General features: G+C 45.6%; 1 protein-coding gene across 1 annotated transcript in view; it reads left to right on the forward strand.

Moving 5' to 3' along the window:
- Positions 1-23,465, forward strand: part of SDC2 (syndecan 2) — a 112,560-nt gene that overhangs the window by 85,911 nt on the left and 3,184 nt on the right. The window contains exons 2-4 of the mRNA XM_059043632.2: positions 9,166-9,277; positions 18,315-18,451; positions 22,987-23,122. Coding sequence (XP_058899615.1) covers positions 9,166-9,277; positions 18,315-18,451; positions 22,987-23,122 — 385 coding nt within the window. The remainder of the gene's footprint in view (positions 1-9,165; positions 9,278-18,314; positions 18,452-22,986; positions 23,123-23,465) is intronic.

Raw genomic sequence — 23,465 nt, forward strand, 5'->3', positions numbered from 1 at the left:
TAGCAGATGAAAAGCCTTTAGAGTGAATTATTAAATCTAAACCAGAGCCTGTTGGCTTCCTGTGCTTGATTTGGAGTCTGTTCCATTATGGTAGTTTTTACAAAACACTTCTGAATGAGAAATAAATTCCAAATCTCCCCTTTCCCCCCCCTCTCCTGTCAAACACCACCAGGAAACAGAATCTCGTTATTTCAGTTAGAATATATTAATACTGACCCTCTCCAGCACTTGGGAGTTTTCAGGTTAGGCCCACACGGCTTCTATTTTTACCCTAGTCTAAACTGTGGTCAGATGGATGGCAAAATAAAAACTGGAATATTCTAGTTTGGGAGGGGGAGAGGCAGCAGTGCTTATAATAACATGGCTGCAAACCTCTTGCTTCCCTCTGTTTGATATTCCAAAAAAGGAAGAAAGCACAACTTGGAGCACATCTGTAAGTCATGAACATTTTCCTTTTGTGTGTCATGCATATTCAACATAATCCCACTCCGCATCCCAGGCGTTGCTTTAATATACATTGCTTCATAGAGCCCTGTTTTTGTAGCCGACACATTTAATTCAAGACAAAGGTGGCCTCCCTTCTCTCTCTGGATCAAGAATCCGAATGCTTTACAACAAACAGAAGTAAGAAGTTTTGGTGTGTTCTGCTTTTGTCCCCCACTACCTACCCCAAACCCCCTACCTCCTGGTTGACTTCATTGCTCCCGAAGAGGAAGACTGGTTTTTGTTTACTATTAGCAGTAAACCAATCTCAGGAAGAGGATTAAAAATAAATAAATAAAACATATTGATTGAATTTTGTAGTATAGATGTTATGAAAGGACATAAAGTGAAAACTCTCTCCAGGTGAGAGATTTTGCATTTAATTAGTTGTCCCTGTAGTTTCTCTAGGTGACAAAGCATAAAGTATGTCAAGAATTTGGGTGCAAGGTTTAGATTTCTTTCTGCTTGGTTGATTTAGTTGAGGGCTTTTCTTCATGAAATGGTGGCTTGTAGAAACTAAGGGCTTTGGAACATGGGGGTTTGTAGAGTGATATGCCAGTGGTATGATTATTGGTAGATGAGCATATTCTCAACGAGTCTGTGTAATCAGGGCTGTTCATTGTTACCAAGGTCTAGATTAAAGAGAAATGGGACTGGGGACCTGCCTCCTGCCTGTTCCGTGTGTTGTAGTGCTTGGGGCCAGAGGAGGGTTGCATCATTCAGTTAAATAAGCGTACAGGATTTTCTGGGTCCTCCTATCTGAGAGGCTGGTTGAAATTTACCCAACAAACCACTTACTGAGCCAGGTACCGTACTGTAGACTCAACAGACAAACGTTGTAGGGAGAAAAATAATTTTGAAGCTCCAGCTACAACAGTATACCTACAGTGAGGCATGTTTGGTGAAAATGATATGGATTCTATTGAATCATAAATATAAATTGAGATGAGCCAAGTAATCCTTTGGCAAGATTATTTTGCTGTTGTTTTTTTTTAACATGCTGATTATTGGACTGAGCGTTTTATTAGAGAAAGATTTTATTTGAGCTTTGTTGGCTAGGAAATCTAAGTACTTTGAACCACATTCAGTTCTTTTTTTTAAACAAAGAGGAAAATTTCTACTGTGAAGTACACTAACTCGGTGTTACTTTTAAAAACACTTTCTAGCCATTTAAATTAGTGTTGTACCCGGCTCATTGGAGGCATTCTTTTTTTTTTTTTTTTTTTTTTTCCGGTACGCGGACCTCTCACTGTTGTGGCCTCTTCCGTTGCGGAGCACAGGCACCGGACGCGCAGGCTCAGCAGCCATGGCTCACGGGCTCAGCCGCTCCGCGGCACGTGGGATCCTCCCGGACCGGGGCACGAACCCGTGTGCCCTGCATCGGCAGGCGGATTCTCAACCACTGTGCCACCAGGGAAACCCTGGAGGCATTCTTAATGAGTTGGTGGATTCTTCTAAGGTCATACTTATCTTTCTGTTAGTCCTCCTTACAGTAAAAGGCTGAATTCCAGGTCTCCCTTTTTAAAAAGAGACCTAGTAAGAGTACATCGGTTGAGTTTTCCTTGATGTGAGGTAACCAGCTACCTTATTTAAAATACATGGTTATTTCCTTTCACCAAATGGCTTAAAGCTTGGGTTTCGCCTTTCAGAAAAATGTGACCTCTCCTACTCCTTGTTGAACCTTTACCGTATGCTGGCTCTAAAGCAGTAGGGGATACAGAAAACATCAGACCTGCGCCTGGTTCCTGGACCTCTTCAAGGAACGTACATTCTAAGTGGTGAGATAAGATTCCCACTCTGTGTGCAGAGTGTCCAGCAGGAAAATCCACCATGACTGGTCAGTTCCAAATGAGTGGTTCAGACCTGGAGGATTGTAAATAGATAACGGTAGGAATTCTGTCATCTGTCGTGCTTTGGTTTGTTTCAAAAGGTTCATGGAACTAGTTGAAGTTTTCCACGGTTGCCGATGATTTGACTTTTTTAGAATTTCTTTTTTGATGTGATGTTTTTATGAGCAGCCCGGTCATCTTTTTGCCTCATTCATACCCGAATGTGTTTCTACCTTCATAAACCTGATTTTTTTTCTTTTCAGAATTGGATTTATTTTCCTAATATGCACCAGTAAATAATTTAAACTAAATCCCCACTTTATGGAAGGTATGCTGAAGTGTTTCTTAAAGTCAGAGACTTTAGCAAAAAGCTAAAAGGACTGGTACTTAAGGACTAGTCTAGGTGTTTGAAACAGGTCTGAGCTAAAGATCTTTCTTAAGGATTTCTTAAGTAAGGATTTAAGAATTTGCTTTCATATGTGACCTCACCTTTGACCTCAGCTTTTTTTTTTTTTTTTTTTTTTTTTTTTTTTTTCACGCTACGCGGGCCTCTCACTGCTGTGGCCTCTCCCGTTGCGGAGCACAGGCTCCAGACGCACAGGCTAAGCCGCTACGCGGCATGTGGAATCTTCCCGGACCGGGGCATGAACCCGCATCCCCTGCATCGGCAGGCGGACTCCCAACCACTGTGCCACCGGGGAAGCCCCGACCTCAGCTTTTGTGGGAATTACATACAGGATAGTAGAATATGCCTAGGACGTTGTTAGGTACCAGGTAGTTTTCTGTAAACAAGTGCTTGGTAAATACAATGACATTTGCCTGGAAATATATAATGCAGTCATATCTCACATATTCAAGGACAGCAGTATCTTTTCCCAACAATAAACATAGGTTTCTTTCCTTCCATTACATCTTTGGTTTGGATGGGACATCTGATAGAGATGAAGATATCACTAAAAATGAATGAATGGCAGTTGGCATCCTTCACGTGGGCAGTTTGCAAGAAGGCAGAGAAGAAATTGTTAAGCTAGAATTATAACTCTTCACACTTTTTTTTCCCCATCTATGATGCCAAGAATACTAGTTCTAAAAGATGTTAAATAGATTTTCGGTGGGGGGAGGGGTTTGAAGAATTTCCATGGCCATAGTTTGAAAGTCCTGGATCAAGCAGAGTTCAACAGGACTCTTTAGTACAATTCTTCTCAGGACCTTTATTGTGTGTGAATCACAAGGGGGGCTGCGGGGGAGTCATAGCATGGCCAGCACTCTCAGCGACCACACACTTTGAAGCCCAGATTTGGATGTGAACCCCTGCCCCCCACTTCTGAGCTGTCTGTCTTTGGACAAGCCTCAGTCCCTTGGTCAGCAGTGGAGATTGTTGACATGATTAAATGTGCAAGTGCTTATAAAACACTTAGCACAGAATGCCTGGCACATAATAAACACTTAACCATTAGCTACAGCTAATCCTTTTGAACCCCAGGCTGACTGGCTCTGATAGCTTCATGTTGTAGGACATTACAGTGCAATAGTTAAGAATTAGGAGGCAAAAGTTTTGGGCTCTAGTTTGGCCACCAACTAGACTGGATGATTTTAAGTGACTTTGCCACTGTGGTGTTCTGTGTCTTCACTTTTGAAATAAATAGGTCATCTGGATACCTGTAGTGTCCAGTCAAGCTCTAAGATGATATGTTCCTCTGGGCTCTACCTAAGCCAGTATTGGCAGGTTCATCTTAAGGGCAAGTGTATCATCTCTGTGGGACTATGTGGGAGAAAATTTTAACTATTATTTCTTTTACAGTGTGTGTTAGCTAGTAATAAAATAGTTTATTAAGTCACCTTTGGAAAAATAAGCTAAAGTTACAGCCAGTTTGGTGCTTTGTAATCACCATAAAAGTTAATATACATTTGAGTCTAAGTCCGGACTGGATGTGCCTTTATCCTAAAACTAAGAGATACCATCCGGGTGTTTGTTATCTAAGATGTGATTTGGAATGTCATAGAAGGTCACATGAATACTTAATTTTTATGTCCAAAGGATAATTTTCTGAAGCGTGGGTCTGGGAGTGGTATCCATAAATAGTTAGGTTTTCTACTTTCTGACTTTGTTATCAACCTAAGTTGCCACCATAAGGTGAATTTAACACCTACTGCTTTGAGCTTTAATCATCTTGACCACTATTTATCGGTTGCACTCGTTTAAGGCATTTAGAGGACATTCATCTAGTAGATAAGGCCGTGTATCTTTCAAGGAAGACCTCTAATTTCTAAATAACAGATTTCCACCCTGGCAGTTTGAAACATGATGTTTGCTCGACGTAAGCTTTACCTCGCAAGGAAAAACCGACAAGTAGATTTGTTCAGTTACCATCCCACAATTTTCTTTGCTGAGAAAGTGGGCAGGTTTGTGATATTGCTTACTAAAATCGAGATGAGTGCACTTGATCCAGGCACTGGATCAGCATTTTCTCCGTTCCTTTTAATTACAAACACCATGTATGTTTGGGCCAGACCGTCTTGTCAGAATATTAAGTTTTCACCATTCTCAAGTATGTGAGGCCTAGATCACCACAGTTTTCCTCGATTTTCTGTCCTTAGAGGAGTTTATTTCCTCTTAGGGGTTTTGTATAAAGGAAATTGGTGTCACCAGGTCGCTGAGTGGAGTTTTTTTGTCATGGAGCCCAGGGTTTGGGTGGAGGAAGTGGCAGTAGCTGATACTGGAAATGCAGGTGAGGTTGTATGGTATTCTTTCAAGGAAAAGGCATTTTTCTTTCATCCTATAGGTGATAGGGAGCCACGAAAGGGTTTTTTTCAGCAGGGGAGCAACGTGGTCATGTTTAAGAATCGTCCCTCAGCAGACAGTGGATTCAAAGGCAACGTCTTGAGGGGTGGCTAAGCACGGAGGCCTCTGTAATGGTCTGGACCCGGGATGGTGACGTTACTCTAGTTCGAAGGCTGGAAAAGGAGGGATGGAGTTGGGAGACAAACGTGTATCTTGCCTGCCTTCCAGGCATGTGGGGATCCAGCACTCAGGCAGTGGGCCTTCTCCTCTGGGAGGAGCTGCTTCCCCTATGAAGGCAACTTAGTGCTCAGTTTCCACGGTTGAACCTCCATGTCGTGCTGCGGTCAGTTTTCCTTCTCGTGTACCCAGTCGCTCTCTACAACTTCCCTTTGCTCTCCTGCATGCATGTCTTGCATCAGCCAAGGGGGGAAAAGGTCTGAAAGACCAGCTCTGTTATTCTCCCAACTTGTACTCTGAGCCCTGTTAGCCAACAGTATTGGTGCTGCCTCGTAGAGATGGCTGGTCCCCAGTGAAACAAATTCATTACGAAATCCTACCGCCAGGCTGCATCTCCACACCCTGGGCTGTGCCTCTGCCCATTTCCTCCTGGTTCCTTTCATTCAGTGGCTCTGTCTCATCGAACACGAGAGCGTTCAGTGTGTCTTGGGGTTTTCTGCTCAGTGAGGCACGTCGCAGTTGCCTGGTGTAGAAGCAGTAGTCTGGAGTCACCCCTTCTCTTGGCTTTCTAGAGATGCACATCTTGCCCCCAGGGAATGTCAGTGCAGAATTCTTTTCCCTCTCCGGGCATGTTAACTGTCGCAATCCTTTCCACAGACTGCAGGGGCTTCACCAAAGGAATTGTCATGTTTGTGAAGGTGTTTTTTTTGTTTAAAAGGAAAGACAGTGGAGGTGTTTCTTTGAGCATTATCTGCTACCGAGTGAAAAGGAGCCTGCTTAAATTGGACTCTATAGAAGGATGGATATTGGTAATTCCTCTTAGGTGCTTGGTGACCCTGACATCAGAGCAGGAGTTAACTTTTAGTGTGAGTTCATCATTATTTGCACCGGATGCTGGAGGAACAAATACTTTTTGCTGCCTTTGAGCGCATTAAACATCCCGTCAGCCGCAGGACCACCCTGGAGCCCCACAGAGCCCGAGGGCAGGCCAGCTTCTCTATATGCATCCTGACCCCAAGTCTTACAGTAATTCAGGTCTGACAGCTTCTTCCTAAGGAGCCGGTTGTCCCGGAGAAGTGAGTTGCTTGTCAAGCCTCCCTGTGTGGTTGAACTGTGCGGCGGCCAGAATCCTCTGGGAGACGGTTCTGGCCCATCTGCCTGTGCGTGTGACAGACATGTCCATCCGACAACTGGGTCACCTAACGAATAGAAATGCAGTTTACGAGGAGGGATTAAATATCTTCGTGTGGCCAGTGCCGCCTCAAACTTCTTTGACAGAGCCAGGAGGAAAAAGGCTTTCAATGTTACGAAAAGGCAGACGGGTTTCTGCTTTTAAGACTCAAGGTCCCTTAAGCCAGGTGCCATGCCATGTGTGTGGGAGGTTTGGGGCCAGTGATCTCCCAGGCTTCAGATGGAAAGATTTCAACTTTAGGGGTTTTGTGACATGTGTTATCTCTGAAGCCTGAGTCAAAGGCCAATTTGTCTTAGGTAATCTCAATTGTCAAATATTTACTGAGTCCCCATGCAGTCTTAGAGGCCCGGGGAGCACACACAGGGCATTGAGGCCCTGCCTTCTCCAAGTTTGCTCTGCTGAGGGGCAACAATTTAAAATAACACTGAGGGCTTCCCTGATGGCGCAGTGGTTGAGAATCCTCCTGCCGATGCAGGGGACACGGGCTCGAGCCCTGGTCCGGGAAGATCCCACGTGCGGCGGAGCAACTAAACCTGTGCGCCGCAACTACTGAGCCTGTCCTCTAGAGCCCGCGCGCCACAACTACTGAGCCTGCGTGCCACAACTACTGAAGCCCGCGTGCCTAGAGCCCGTGCTCCGCGACAAGAGAAGCCACTGCGATGAGAAGCCCGCGCACCGCAACCAAGAGTAGCCCCCGCTCGCCGCAACTAGAGAAACCCCACGCGCAGCAACGAAGACCCAACGCAGCCCCCAAAATAAAATAAAAACAATTTAAAAATGTGTATATATTAAAAAATAAATAACACTGAGAGTTTGTCTTAAACTGTTCATAGGCTACAACATCCAAAATAATAGTTTGGAACGAGGGGACATGGAAGGACTGGAGAAGTCAGAGCCTGTTTTGTAGACAGGATTTGAGAGAAAGAACAACATGGTCCTGCAGATGAAGTTCACAGGACAAAGTTTAATACAAGCAGGACAACAAACGAAACAGCCCAAGCAGTGTTTACTGAGCATGTACTATACGCCAGATACATGATTGTGGGGAGTTGGGGCGGACTGAAGGTGTATGAGGTGCAGTCCCCGTCCTCAAAGGAGCTGACTGCATACTGTGACTCAGTGACGCTGATGGCAGGGCTGTGGAAACCAGGGCTCCTGATACGGTCGGTTCACAAGCTTGGGAAAACACCCGAGGCCTGGACTGGGGAGACCCTTGGAGACCCATGTCTTGCAGAATGGCCTCAGAGGGCGGAGTTAAGCTCTGACTGCTCTAGTTGGGAAACTCCAGCACACTCTTGGCTCAGGGTGGTTACTCAGTGCCTGCAGGCCAGGCCACTGGGAAACCAGTCCCTGATTAAAGCCTCAGTTCTCGGAATGTGCCCATGTGGCCGCTCACACAGAGTGGGCGCCCGTCAGTTGTCCCTGACGCCTGGAGAACACGGACTCGGGTTGAGGACACTTCAGCCTCTCCAGCCAGCGGCCCTAAGCTGAGGGAAGACGGTGTTGCTGTGATGGGGGGCGGGGCCAGCCTCCTCCTAGGAAGGTTCCAGTGACAGCTGGAACAGAAGGCTTTAAAGGAAATCTAATGCAAGCCTGTGTGGTGAGGGAGACACTTTTTGTCATTCCTATTAGGAAGAGACATTCCATTTGATTTTGAAAAATAGGACAATAATGAGTGTTACCTTTTTGCAAACACAGATGTTGTTTAGAAGCTGACAGATTGCTGTATTTGTTTCTGGGCTTTCATGAGATACTGGTGGTAAAATATCAATTTACTGAAACGATTTAAGAAAAAATTATACAGCTACTCGGCCTCCAATTCATGCGACTTGCTCTCTTGGTAGGATTAGGTTGAATTGTAATGCTAAAATTCTTACCGAAGAGCTAAGAAGCTGTGGACCTGGTCGACTTAGTGAATGAGCCCTCTCCATATTCAGTGTGTGATTTGCCGTTACCAAGTGCCAGGAATATAAAAAGAACGTGCTCGTGTGGGTTTATCTGCATTTGTCATTAAGGCTCTGCTAAGCCTGTGAGCCCCAGACGCCGCTCACGGTGGGCTGTCGCCCCGGTCCATGAGCCTCGCAGGCCCTGCTCCTCGAGGGGTGTGGTGCTGGCATCTGCCTGCGTCTGGGCTGTGGCAGGAAGCCCTGGGACAGCCCGCCCGCCACCACGAGCTGCTGGCTGCGGTGGTGCCTCTCTGAGTGTGGCCAGGCCTGCAAACATCCAAGGGGCCTTGACGGATCCCTGGGTGGTGGTTTTGCCCAAGCACCCTAATACATCCCCAAGAAAGTCCTAAACGATTTTGAACGTCTTGTAGCCTTTCCAGTAAAGGAGCCTCATGGTGACTTTGTGACAACAGGAATGCCTGAGATGGTTCCAATTAGCACTGGGGCCCTGGAACTCAGACAGTTTTAGTGGGATGTAAGGAGATAAGCCCGTGATAGGTACTTCGGCCTCTGAGCCATCTTCATGTTACTGAGTTGGGTTCTGTAGGCTTCCCTCGGGGGCATTTGTCTGTGGTCAGCCCTTGACGTCATATGAGTTGTCAGGGTGTCCTAAGGAGGGGTAGGGCCAGAAATGTGGGTTCCAAGGAACAGGGGAGAGGGACGGGTAGTTGCCGAGGTGTAAACCTGCACAGTGAGTTGAATAAGCTCATTTCCTAATTTCTCACCATCCTGAATCCCTTCTCTCTCCTTTCTCAGCGGGCAGAGCTGACGTCTGATAAAGACATGTACCTTGACAACAGCTCCGTTGAAGAAGCTTCGGGAGTGTATCCTATCGATGACGATGACTATGCTTCTGCATCAGGCTCGGGTAAGGCAGGCTACGTCCACACTCACCTCTGTTCTCTGTGCTTGTGTAAGCACGCGCACGCACACGTGGAACTTACTTCGAGGAGACAGGCAGGATGCATGACGGTTAAGAGCATGCTCTGTGGAGTCACAGCATCTGGGTGTGAATTCTAGCTCCCCGCCACTTGAGCTGTGAGATCTTGGGAATGTATTTAACTTGGCGGAGCCTCAGTCTCCTCATTTATAGAGTGGAAGGTAATAATAGTCCCTCCCACATAGGTTTGTTGTGAGGCTTAAGGGGTTAACACATTTTAGCTCTTAGAGTATGCTGCTTGGCATGTAGTCAGTGTTCTGTCAACATTAGCTTTTAATTTTATTATTAAGGCTTTCAGAGTGATGTCATGGAAACCATCCTTAAAGAGATCCCTGAGACACTGGTTTCATACAGCTGCCAACCCTACCTTAAAGATTATAGGTGAGACCAAGAAGAGTTATACTTTCTTTCTCCTAGTGTATTGCTCAAACGTAGGAGGGAGAACGTAGTAGCCGGCTAAAATGATTGTACAGGGGCTTCCCTGGTGGCGCAGTGGTTGAGAATCCGCCTGCCGATGCAGGGGACATGGGTTCATGCCCCGGTCCAGGAAGATCCCACGTGCCGCGGAGCGACTGGGCCCATGAGCCATGGCCACTGAGCCTGCGCTTCCGGAGCCTTCGCTCCACAACGGGAGAGGCCACAACAGTGAGAGGCCCGCCTACCGCAAAAAAAAAAAAAAAAAAAAAGATTGTACAGTGATATCCTCAACTCCAGTGGTGTATCAGTTATCTATCACCACAGTAATGACTCGTAACAAACCACCCCGAAGTGTAGTGGTTAAAAACAACAATCATTTTATTCAGCTCATTACTCTGCAGAGTGGCAATTTAGGCTGGCCTGACTGGTCTCCCCCACATGTCAATGGTCAGTTGCAGGTTGGGTTTGCAGCTTTGCTGGGCTTCCTGGATTCTGTCCTATCTCTGGGGCAATGGGGCAGACTTGGCTCTGGTCACGCGGTCTCTCATCCTCCAGAAGGCCAGCCATTTGTCCACAGGGAGGAGGCAGAGATCCCAAGACAGCAAGCAGGAGTGAGCAAAATCTTTTGAAGCCAAGGCTTAGAGCTGGCACGACTTCACTACCATATTTGAGGGGTCAGAGCCAGCTATAAGGCCAGGCCAGAGTCCGCCTCTCAATGAAAAGAGCTGCAGGGCCACATTGCAGAGGATGTGGATACAAGGGGGAATAAAGGATTTGGCCAATTTTGCAGTCTACCATACCCGGGAAATGTTTCACCTGTGCCAGGATTGGCCCCCAGGTAGCAGAGAAAGAAGAAGAGCTTGTGCCTATGTTAATGATCCAGTCAGGAACTCGAAGTCAGCACCCCACTAGGTAAGCCTTATCCAGGATCTTCCTTGATTTGAGTTTTCATTTTATGTTCAACATTTGGTAAAAGTTACGCTGAACGTAGATGTCTCACGATCAGATCGGCCTGGGCTTCAGAATGACCCAGAGGAAATTAAAATCAGCTGTGTCTTTAGGAGAGCTCTAGCTACATAAGAGTGAGTGTTTTAGGTTGGGAAACAGCAAGTCTGAGAAAGACAAGGGAGGTGGTGGCTGACCTAGTAACAATGAGCTTACAGTGCAGTCCTCGTGTAAAAATAGCCCTCATGTAAAAATAGTTATTCTGGGGAAAGTGGTATATAGCGCACACGCAGGAAGAGTGTGAGAAGTTGTTCTCCATAGTCCCCAACTCTATTAATACCGTTCACTCATGGCACCTCTTTCCTTTCGTTAGCACCTCAAAAGTGCTTTGTAACTGTCTTCTGCAAAATGTCCCAGGAAATAATAAATATGGATACGTTTTGGTCCCCATGTCACAGATCTTAGAATCTAAGAGCTGTTAGAGATTTGTGCAGGTTGTCTAAGTCATTTTGCTGATTTCTGCCAAGATTGTCCCTAAGTTTAATATAAAGGACTCAGGTTCAGTCCTGCTCCTCTGGCAGCACCTCCTCTCCCCCATTCCCCCCCCATCCAGGTGAAAGGGGATTAGAGTGGGTCATTTGAAATCCTGAACCATTCATCAGATGGATCGAGCTGAGGCTTAAATGTGGGCCCACATTTCTTCTGCCTTGGCTCCAGCCTTAGGCAGATCATTGCTACAAAGAAGTGTATCATTCTGGGGCTTCCCTGGTTGCACAGTGGTTAAGAATCCGCCTGCCGGGGCTTCCCTGGTGGCGCAGTAGTTGAGAGTCCACCTGCCGATGCAGGGGACAGGGGTTTGTGCCCCAGTCCGGGAAGATCCCACATGCCGCGGAGCGGCTGGGCCCGTAAGCCAAAAAAAAAAAAAGAATCCACCTGCCAATGCAGGGGACACGGGTTTGGGCCCTGGTCCGGTAAGATCCCACATACTGAAGAACAACTAAGCCTCTGTGCCACCACTACTGAGCCTGCACTCTAGAGACCATGAGCCACAACTACCGAGCCCGTGTGGTGCAACTACTGAAGCCTGTGTACCTAGAGCCTGTGCTCCGCAGCAAGAGAATCCATCTCAATGAGAAGCCCGCATACCGCAATGAAGAGTAGCCCCGGCTCACTGCAACTAGAGAAAGCCTGCGCACAGCATCGAAAAACCAACGCAGCCAAAAATAAATTTAAAAAATAAATTAATTAGGGCTTCCCTGGTGGCGCAGTGGTTGAGAGTCTGCCTGCCGATGCAGGGGACACGGGTTCGTGCCCTGGTCCGGGAAGATCCCACATGCCGTGGAGTGGCTGGACCCGTGAGCCATGGCCGCTGAGCCTGTGTCCGGAGCCTGTGCTCTGCAACAGGAGAGGCCACAACAGTGAGAGGCCCGCGTACTGCAAAAATAAGAATTTTTTAAAAATTAATTAATTAATTTAAAAAAAAAGGTGTATCATTCTGGACTTTGGAAACCTCCTTGCATTGCACTGGGGGTGTTGCTTTTCAGCTTAAAGGTAATAGAAGCTGTAACTAAAATTTGTAAAGCCCTTACTGCGTGTCAGGCACTGTTCCTAGTCTTATAACATCTCTGTAAAGAGAGATTGTATTATCTCTGTTTTTCACATGAAAAAACCTGAGGCTCAGGGAGATTGAATAACTTGCCTCAGATCACACTGTTGGAAAGAAATGGAGCTGGGATAGAGGCCAGGGAGTTGGGCTTGAGAGTGTGTTCTCTTTCACTCCTTTGCTCTACTGCCTCCTTGTGTCTTAAAACTCTACTCCAGAATGAGGAGACCCCCGCCCTGCTGATGCCCTGTCCCAGCTGGAGACTGGGATCCCCCGGGTTTTGGCCAGAAGGTTTTGTTCCCTCTGTCCTTATGCCCGTCATGCTCTCCAGTGGAAAAGCAAAGGGACTGGAGGAAAATGGCCAGAGGCCTAGAGGGTGCTTCCCAGCTGAGAAGATGGTACCAGACTATATATGTGCACTCAGGGGTGGGCATTGGCAGACATGAGAACTTCAACCATTCATTTAAATGTTTCATGGGCATTCACTGTGGACCAGACACTAAGCCGTGTTCTTGGGACACAGATGAAAAACTATATCCTTGTCCTCAAGGAACCAAGAGTCTGATGAGAAAAACGCAGAAATAAGAAAAAAATAATTGTTATACCATATCATGGGTGATATAACATAAGAAGGCGCTATACAACAAAAATGTAAGAGTGAAATGCAGAGTTCTGGTTAAAGATGGCAGATTGAACACATATACCTTTCAATACGCAACTAAACCAACAATAAAGGAATTGGGCCTAAACTCACAAGGACAAACAAAACAGTACAGGAGAAAAAGGCCACAATGTTTTGAAAGCTGGGAAGCAGATGGGCTAGTAGTAACAGACTTGGCAGACGTGAGAAAGCTGAGTTAGCCAGTAGTGGGGGTGGAGAGAGCCAAGAGGCAACCACTTTACACAGTAGAATCCCCGTAGGGCCCCGGAATTCATGGCACTAGATGGAGCGTGAAAATGGTACTAAACTCTGGATGATTGGTTGAAAGTCTGTTCAAGATGCAGGTAGATTCCCTAATTCCTTCCCACCGTAACGCAGCAAAGGGACTGATGCTCCCAACCTCAGAGAAAACTGGAGGTTTATTATCTGGAGAAGACAAAACAGAAGGTCTTTGGACTGGGAGTGTACCAGGCACAGATGGGGCAAGGGACCCCACACTGAAAACAGGAAATACAAGTTCTTAGACTAAGAGTTATTTAATACGGAGATATTCCCAGTTGTCTTCTCCCAGTCAGTTCCCGGAACGCTGACGGGCTGGCCTTTACCCTCTCCTGGAAATTGGACCAACTCAAAGGAAACAACTCCCAAGATACTAGCATTGGCAATTTCTCCAACAAAACACACAAGTCTATCTAACTGATGATGCTAACATTTGACACACCTCTCCTGTGTGCTCAGAGCTTCTAGTCAGCTTCTCAGCCTTTCCTTCTTAAATACAAGAAGACAACCAAGGCTCCCCAGACATTTATAGGAGAACTTGTAACTTTTGAAAGATAGAGACCTTCCCACACCCCCAAATTGGAAGAGAACAGAAACTCACCATGAGAAGATAACTTACAGAAAAACTTATTACAGTTGGAGAGATAAGGCTCTTTAACATTGAAACAAGAAGAGGATACTTTGAAAAAGGAACATTCGGAGAGTGCAAGAGTCCTTGGAGGGTGGAACTGTCATCTAAGAGATGAAAAACTCATTAGGAGATGCAATGATGTGCAGATATTTATTCAATTCATTCCACAACTATTTAATAATGACCCATAACACGGGGGAACAGATACCATTCTAGGTGCTAGGAACACTTCAGTAAATAAAAACTAATGATGCTTTCTCTGGTGGTGGGATAATTTTATTTATTCCTTCCTGTATTTCTGTTTCCCAGTATCATCCATGAAAAATGTATTTTTTTAAACCATGTATTCTTGGGCTTCCCTGGTGGCGCAGTGGTTGAAAGTCCGCCTGCCGATGCAGGGGACACGGGTTCATGCCCGGGGCCGGGAAGATCCCACATGCCGCGGAGCGGCTGGGCCCGTGGGCTATGGCCGCTGAGCCTGCGCGTCCGGAGCCTGTGCTCCGCAACGGGAGAGGCCGCAACAGTGAGAGGCCCGCCTACCACAAAAACAAACAAACAAACAAACAAAACAATAAAACGTATTCTTTTTATAAGTAGAAGAAAATGTTATTTTTTAAAAAAGAAGAGACTTAGTGAACAGTGGAAACATAGAGAAAGAAACAGTTCCACGATGGATGGAAAGGGGATGACACTGATTCTGGGTGTAAAAGTGTAAGCAGGAGTTTCCCAGGTGGAAACGAGCTTTGGGCTCTGGGCTCTGGGCTGGGATGTCTCAGGCAAAGCGGGCTGAAAGGGGGACCCCAGATTTCTGGTTTGGGCAAGAGGGTCAATCTTTTTAATAAAGATAATAAATGCAGTGGAAGAGCCCCTGAGGTGGGTCACTCACCTGTCTCTAATTTAAGAAGTGCCAACTTGAGGGAATTTTCTACTTTACAAAATCTCTTCTCTCACAACAAGTTCTCCACACTCCTAATTTGGCAGTTCGTATTTGTAACTCTTATGAACCAAGGGAGTCTTGAAAGCCCTTAATTGAAAAATTTTCACTTCTCATTGAATTTTTTTGTAAGAAGCAAATCAATCATATTATGTATAAAACTCTGATGGAAAATCAGGGAGACTGATATGAAAGAGCAGTGTATTTGGAGCCATCATTATTAATAACTTACATTTATGTAACATTTTATGTATACAGAATGCTTTCAAATATACATATTATGCTTGCACCTCTGAGACTTAGTTGTTTTTATCCCCATTTTACAGGTGAAGAAACTGACTCAAGCATTATTTGCCCAAGGTCACAGAGATAATAAATGCCAGAATCAGTACTAAGTTTCTTTAATGCCAAATCCAATATTTATTCCAATAGACCCTCACCATTTCTTCTCTGTATAATGACTGTACGTGCCAGAGGCAGTCGATATATTAAAATATTTTTTAAATGAGCCTTATTCATAGCTTTGCACTATTCCCAGTATCTTACCTCTTGCTTTTTGAACCGCTTGTTATTGTAACATGATTCTGTGAGGAATTTGGGGCTATTCATCATTTGTTCCTGTCCGAGGAAGCAGGTTAGTTTGAGTTACAGACTTTGAGTTTTTTTTCAGTTGTTACAAATTTGACGAATGGTCAGCTTAAAAAGAATGTTACAGTCTGAAGTCCGGGAGGCTGATTTCTCCATCTCTGTGTTTCTTTCTCAAGATTGCCTAGGGGCAGGACAGGAATAAAGATGCAGACTTAGGGGATGGACTTGAGGACACGGGGAGGGGGAAGGGGAAGCTGGGACGAAGTGAGAGTGGCATGGACATATATACACTACCAAATGTAAAATAGATAGCTAGTGGGAAGCAGCCGCATAGCACAGGGAGATCAGCTCGGTGCTTTGTGACCACCTAGAGGGGTGGGATAGGGAGGGTGGGAGGGAGACGCAAGAGGGAGGAGATATGGGGATATATGTATATGTATAGTTGATTCACTTTGTTATACAGCAGAAACTAACACCCCATTGTAAAGCAATTATACTCCAATAAAGATGTTTTTAAAAAGTATTATATTTGAATGTGAGAAATTCTCAAATTCTTCTGATAAAAAAGCAAAACAAACAAACAAAAAAACCTAGTGCCCCGCTGGCAGTCAGTGGTCAGTCCTTACTGCACAAATACTGGGTCAGACTCTGGAGGTGTTGGGACTCTGTTAGGCACTTGGTGAACAATCCCTTGGCCATATGGAGCTTCAGTCTTGTAGGGGAGACTTCAGTCAATCATTACACAAACAAAAGCATCATTACAAACTTTTGATAAATGCAATCTTAGGATAAGAAAGATGGTGTTAAAAAAACCATTTAGGGGCTTCCCTGGTGGCGCAGTGGTTGAGAATCCGCCTGCCGATGCAGGGGACACGGGTTCGTGCCCAGGTCCGGGAGGATCCCACATGCTGCGGAGCGGCTGGGCCCGTGAGCCATGGCCACTGGGCCTGCGCGTCCGGAGCCTGTGCTCCGCAATGGGAGAGGCCACAACAGTGAGAGGCCCACGTACCGCAAAAAAAAAAAAAAAAAAAAAAAAACCATTTAACGAAGACTCTAAGCTAATATGGGATGGAGGCCTTCTCCAAGGAATGACATTTGTGCTGAGGTCTGGAGGTGAGATAGTAATTAACTAAGCAAAGGCTTCTGGCCAAAGATCGGGGACCACAGCTGGAGCACAGGGGACAGCAGGGAAAACGATGCTGTAGGAAGCTGGAAAGATAGGCCAGGGCTAGACCACACAAGGCTAATAGGTTGAGGCATTTTATATGCACCTTGAAATCAGTGGAGTGCCATTGTAATAGCTTTAAACAGGAGGATGATGTGGTCACAGCCAGTTTGTGGACTGTGGACTGAAAGGGAGCCGTTAGGAAGAAGGTAGGTACAGTGATTGACAGGAAGATTACAGTGGTTTGGAAGAGGGCGGTGGCCCTGGAACCATAGAAAGGTGTAAGAGTGGAGACATAATAAAAAGGTAAAATCCACAGAACTGGGTGATGGATTCATTGTGGTGCTAAGGAAGAGGGAAGGGGGCCAGAGCTGTGATTTATAGGAATGGTGGGTTCCATTCACTGCAAGATAATATGGGGAGAAGACCAGGTTTGTAGGGGCGAGAGGCAAGGAGATCATGAGTTCTATTTTTTTTTTTAATTTTATTGAAGTATAGTTGATTTCCAGTGTTGTGTTCATTTCTGCTGTACAGCAAAGTGATTCAGTATATAATTAGATATATACACACACACACACATTCTTTTTCAGTATTCTTTTCCATTATAGTTTATCACAAGGTATTGAATATAGCTCTCTGTGCTATACAGTAGAACCTTGTCATTTATCCATTCTCTATATAATAGTTGGCATCTGCTAATCCCAAACTCCCAATCCTTCTCTCCCCAACCCCCGCCCCGTCCCTTGGCAACCACAAGTCTGTTCCGTGAGTTGTATTTTGAACATGATAGAGATGTATATAGTACCTTTGAGTCATTCAAGTGAAAATGCCAAGTAGGCCAGTGGATATGTAGGTCTACATTTCAGAGGAGTGGTAGAAGCTAATGATGTCAACTTAGGCTTCATTTGTCTTTAGATGGTAATTGAAGCCATGGGTGAGAGAGAAAGTGTGGAGTAAGAAGCAGCCTAGGGCCCAACCTTAAGGAACTCTTCATATTTTATGTCCAGGTAGAAGAGAATGAGCCTGCAAAGGAGACTTAGAAATAGCCAGAGAGATGAGGGGAGAAAGCCAGGAAGTCAAAGACATAGAAACCCAAAGGTGGTATATCAAGAAGGAGGTGAGAGTTGACACGCATCCAGTGGCGGCGCTAGGAGGCTCAATTAGATGAGGACTCTGGAAAATGCCACTGGATATGGAACGCGGAGGGGAATGGTGACCTTAACCAAACAGTACCAGTAGTGTGGTGACAGAGAATACCTGACTAGGGGGAGTAGAGCACAGAGTGGAGTAGATGGTGAGGGAAGAGGCCGGTGAGTCTGCATACCACCATTAGAAAAATCTGGTTGTAAAAAGGGGAGAGAGGGCAGCAGCTCACAGAGATAAAGGGTCAGTGTTCCTTTTTTGTTGTTGTGTTTTAAAATGGAAAATGTAGCACCTTTCAGCATAGAAGGGAAGAAATCTCTTGAGTCGGACAGACTGAACATGGAAGTAAAAGAAGGGCTACTTGAGAGCATTCAGGATAATAATAATATAGAAAAAGTGCCAGGCTCCCCCACAGATCCACCTTGAAATCACTCTTCACTGCTCTGAAGACTGCAGGAAGGTTTGTGCTAAGTTCTTGAGGAGCAGGTATTTTGAAAGAACACGGCTCTGTCATCATCAACCTTAGACAATGTTGTCTGATACTGTAGATATCTGTGTCCTGATTCGTGTGCTTAGCTCACCTTTGCTTATTTTGCCAGGAGCTGATGAGGACGGAGAGAGTCCAGAGCTGACCACATCTCGACCCCTTCCAAAGATTCCGTTCACTAGTGCTGCTCCCAGAGTGGAAACCACAACTCTGAACAAGATACAGAATAAGATCCCCGCTCAGACAAAGGTGTATTTTGTTTTCCATTGCGTTCTCAGGTTCTTGTAAATGTGCCTTTTAAAGAAATTGTACAGACTGTGCCTTTTAAGAGGCGCCCTTTAAAACTGTATAAGGACAGGGCTTCCCTGGTGGCGCAGTGGTTGGGAGTCTGCCTGCCGATGCAGGGGACACGGGTTCGTGCCCCGGTCCGGGAAGATCCCACATGCCGCGGAGCGGCTAGGCCTGTGGGCCATGGCTGCTGAGCCTGCACGTCCGGAGCCTGTGCTCCGCAACGGGAGAGGCCACAGCAGTGAGAGGCGCGTGTACCACAAAAAAAAAAAAAAAAAAAAAACTGTATAAGGACAAATGGTCTTTTCATTGTATCGTAAATGGCTCTTCCTTACTCTTTATGCTTGTTTTGACATTTGTCCACCCACTGCTTTTTTGTTCTTGCTGTTAGGTGGACTTTGTTTTTCCTAGCAGATTTAGGTTCACAGCAAATTGAGTGGGAAGTATGGAGCGTTCCCATAGACTCCCACACACGCTCAGCCTCCTCCCATCAGCATCCTGTGCCAGCGGGGTACACTTCTTACAACTGATGAACCTACACTGACAGGTCATAGTCTCCCAGAGTCCAGAGTTTTACCTTAAGGTTCACTCATGGTGATGTACATCCTGTCAGTTCTGACAAATATATAATGGGCATGTACCCACCATTATTGTAGCCTACAGAATAGTCTCACTGTCCTGCAATGCTGTGTACCCTACATATTCATGTCTCCTGCCCCAGCCCCTAGGAACCACTCATCTTCTTACTGCCTCCATAGTTATGCCTTTCCAAAATGTTGCATAGTTAGAATCATGCAGTATGTAGCCTTTTCAGATGGGCTTCTCTCACTTAGTAACATGCATGTACGGTTCTTCCACGTCTGTTCATGGCTTGATAGCTAATTCTACCTATAGTACTTTTATCACCCAGGCGTAGCTTATAAACAAATCTTTTGTACAGGGTACCCCTTCTTAAGGAACTCATAGCCCAGTTAAGAAGCAAAACCTTTTCAGTTTGTTTGGCTCATGCTAAGAAAATTTGTTTTTATTTCATAAAGAATTTGTTCTGGGCTTCCCTGGTGGCGCAGTGGTTGAGAGTCCGCCTGCCGATGCAGGGGACGTGGGTTCGTGCCCCGGTCCGGGAAGATCCCACATGCCGCGGAGCGGCTGGGCCCGTGAGCCATGGCTGCTGAGCCTGTGTGTCCGGAGCCTGTGCTCCGCAACGGGAGAGGCCACAACAGAGAGAGGCCCGCGTACCGCAAAAAAAAAAAAAAAGAATTTGTTCTGAGTTAAAACCATTGTGAACTTTTACATCTGCTGAAACAGGTTACGGACTAAGGAGGCTCCAGGTACTAGTCTCAATAAGTGTTTTCTCAGATTTTCCAGGCCCACCTTCAGTGGTACGTAGACTTTGACCTCTTCCAATGATAATGATGAATGCGGGTACCTCCCTATATTCATTTTGAGAGCTGACTTACTAAGAAATAAGGTCTTTGGCCTTAGAACAGAGCAAAGCTACTAGTTAATGGAAACTGTGAGACCAATGGTTTTGGCCTTATTAGCATGCTGCTGCAACTAGCTGACTGCCCACTACTAGGTAAGCTATTTAAGTTGGAAAATGCATATTAAAGTCTGAAGAAGGCCTAGGTTTCAAATCCTAGATCTGGTCAAGTTTCTTAGCTTCTCTGAGCGCATTCCTGATGGGTCCTCGAGAAGGTTAAATGTGAGGGCATGCAGCATGGCACCTGAGAGGCAGTAAGCGTTTTGTAAGCCTTCATTGAATTCGGTTAGAGCAGGAGAGACCGAGGCAGTTCACCAGAGACTTTGCAGACGGCCTGGGGGTAGCATGCCGCTTATGAGAACTTGGAAACACAAGGGCCCCCTTTTGGAGCTCACCCGTCTGCTGGTTAGAAATGAGGTGCTGCTGAGCTTTAGCAGCAGACAGGCTGTGGAAGGCTGTGTCACGAAGGTAGGGACAGGCCTTCTCCCGAGTAAGGAGCACCCCTCTGCAGGCCGGAACGCACGCAGGCTTCCTGCCTGTTGATGCCCCTCCCCTTCCCAGAATGCAGTTGTTCTTACCCTCGCCTGCTGTCCTCCCAGCGCATGTGCACAGGGTGGTGAGGGACAGGCTGGATGGGTTTCTGCAGATGTGGAGCAGTCAGGTCAGCCCTCTCCAGACTGGAGTGCTGTGTGTCGGATGGAGAAGGGCTCGTTACCGTTAGCAGTAGACTGACTTCACAGGCCAGGCAATAGGAAAGGAAGGAGAAGCTCTGAGCACTGAGGCAGACACACCTGGCTCCGTGCACGGTAGCTGCTCCAGAAATGGATTCAGTTCAGTGAGTTAAAGGAAGAAGGGAGAAGAGGGGCAATGAAAAATAACAGGTGCAGCTGAGGGTAGGTCAGCCAGTGTGGCTGCTGAAAGATGCATCTGGTTTTGTTTATTTGACCACTTGTCATAACTGAATCCCTTGAAGTCAAGAACCGTTAGGAACCATTAGGACTCACTAGCGTGAGACAAGAAATTCAGTTTTGGCTTTTCATGGTGGAGTTTATCCTAAGCAAAACCTAGTTTGACGTAGAGCTCTCTGGTCAGTTGACAACAATGAATTGAAAATTGGTTTAAGTTTTTAAGAATTGGTTTTAAGGAAGTAATTGTGTCAGATTAAAATAAAGAAGATAGATGTTTGGCAGATGAGCTCAGAAATTAAGGACCCCCAAATCTCTTACTGCATTCCTGGTATCATTTGTGTTCGATGTAGTAATAATAAAAATTCATCCATTTGTGGGAGATTTACTGGGTGCTACTCATTGTGTCAAACACTTTTCAAGGTACTTATCATGATAATACTGATAATGAATAATATTAATACTGGTGATTAAATTTTCTATTTTGTCGTTACATGGCACAGCTAAATTAAACATTGCCTCTAGGATACCATTAGAGTAGACTTTGCTTTTGAATGGGCATCACTGTGGCATTAATGTCACTGTTACAGATATTCCGTCTAGTTTGTTATAAATTTATGTGACAGAATAAAAAGAACACAGTTGTTTGTTCAATCGGGGCATTGCTCATCATCTTATACTTCCATCACATTTCCACGGCATCCAAACAACCAGACATGGATGTGACAGATCTTTAATTGGCTTAATTTAATTACCTCTGCTGCCTTTTCGTACTTTGACTTTGTACATCTATACAGGAGTTAAGGTATTTTAGGTTAGTTCTATACTATTGAAAGAATTCTTATTAGTCAAACTCTTACTTTCATACAATAAAACTTTTAAATTTAAAGAGTGAATGTTCCATCCAGAGCACCCGGAAGTTTGTACACTGGTGGACCATTCCTATGAGTACGTGGTGGCCCCAGTTCTGTGGAGACCTCCTGTTCCCACACCTACAGACCCCCTGAAATGCAAGCTCCTTCCTGGCTGCTGGATCAGAAGCTGAGTCCGAGGCGATGTCAGCTCTCTCAAATGATTTCAGGGACTGAAAAAACCTGAGGGGACTCATGTGATCCGTCACAATCATGGGTCAAAGGTGATACGGATGAGTTAAATTCAGTCTCTGATATCACAATAGCTACTTATTCTCACCTCATTCGCCACCAGAACTTGCTTTCCTCTTTCCCTAGTCACAAACCTGAGTATTAACCTATTTTTCTCTTCCCTTTCCTAACCCTTCCCTGACTGCTAACGCATAGTGAAAAGGCTCCTAGATTAGAACCCAGATAATTCATTCTGTCATCTGTCAAGTTGTCTGTCCTTCTACCAGGTATCCAAATAGTGATGGGCTTTCTATGAGAAGAGTATACTTTAGACTTGCAGAATACTCAGGAACCTGAGAGTGTCATTCATTGGACAGATATAGAAAATGAAGTCCAGAAAAGTGGTATGACTTGATCAGGACCACATAGGAGCTACTTGCAGAACCCAGGCCCCATGAAGTTCTTTGTATTCCAGGGTTTGGTGAAGGTATTGTAAGAGTGAATAAATAGAGGGGAGCATTATAGATGAAGCCTGGGGGCTGCTCCCCACAGAGTGGTAGCAGGCAGAGCCCTGGGAGAACACTTGGAGAGAATGCCAACAAGGAAGCTGTCATCACAGTGCCCTGTGTAGCAAAAAGATGATAAGGAGTGAGGAGAATTGGGGCGGTGCTCTTGGGTTGGAGGAGCCAGCGGGGGATGGTGGCCTAAAGTCAGAAGGGTGGCGAGAAAGAGATCTTAGGAAATGTCGAATAAAACAACCTAACCATGTCATTAGGATCATTATGAACTCACTAACTATCCGTTTTGCCTATACACGAGACGGCTGTTCTATAAAACCATGAACAACGTGGGTCCACCATAGGACTCACCCACTGGTATGCACATCACACAAAGCGATTATTGCAATTCTTTCCTAAACTCAGTGTTTGAAAAGAACGAACTTGGGAATGTGCTTATCTACTATTTCTTCTTTCCAGCACATTAAAAGAAAATCTTCATAATCTTTTTTTTTTTTTTTTTTTCCCCCAGTCACCTGAAGAAATTGATAAGGAAAAAGTTCACCTCTCTGACTCAGACAGGAAAATGGACCCAGCTGAAGAGGCTACAAATGTGTATACTGAGAAGCACTCAGACAATCTGTTTAAACGAACAGAAGTCCTGGCAGGTGAGTGGCCCAGTGATCAGGTGGCAGGTCCTTAAATAGGCCTGTGTTTGCCTAAGTGATATTCAGAGGTATTGGCAAAGCTTGCTGGATGTTACTTTAGTACTGAAAACCGCATTGAGCACCTGTCTCATTCCAGAGTGAGAGGCAAGAGGTAGGCAAATGTTGTCTTTATTTTCTGTCAGTTCCCTCAGCCTACCCCTTGGGCAGCCTTTGGGGCTGTGTGGGGAGAGGCAAGAAGAAGAAAGTTAAGGCCTGAGTTGGTCCAGAACAATGGGGCGTCGGGGGTGGCAGAATATGAAAAATCTATCAGTCTTGATCCAAGTCATTCATCCTGATTTCAAAA

Source organism: Kogia breviceps, chromosome 17 (assembly GCF_026419965.1).
Source record: "Kogia breviceps isolate mKogBre1 chromosome 17, mKogBre1 haplotype 1, whole genome shotgun sequence".
Lineage (NCBI taxonomy): Eukaryota > Metazoa > Chordata > Mammalia > Artiodactyla > Physeteridae > Kogia > Kogia breviceps.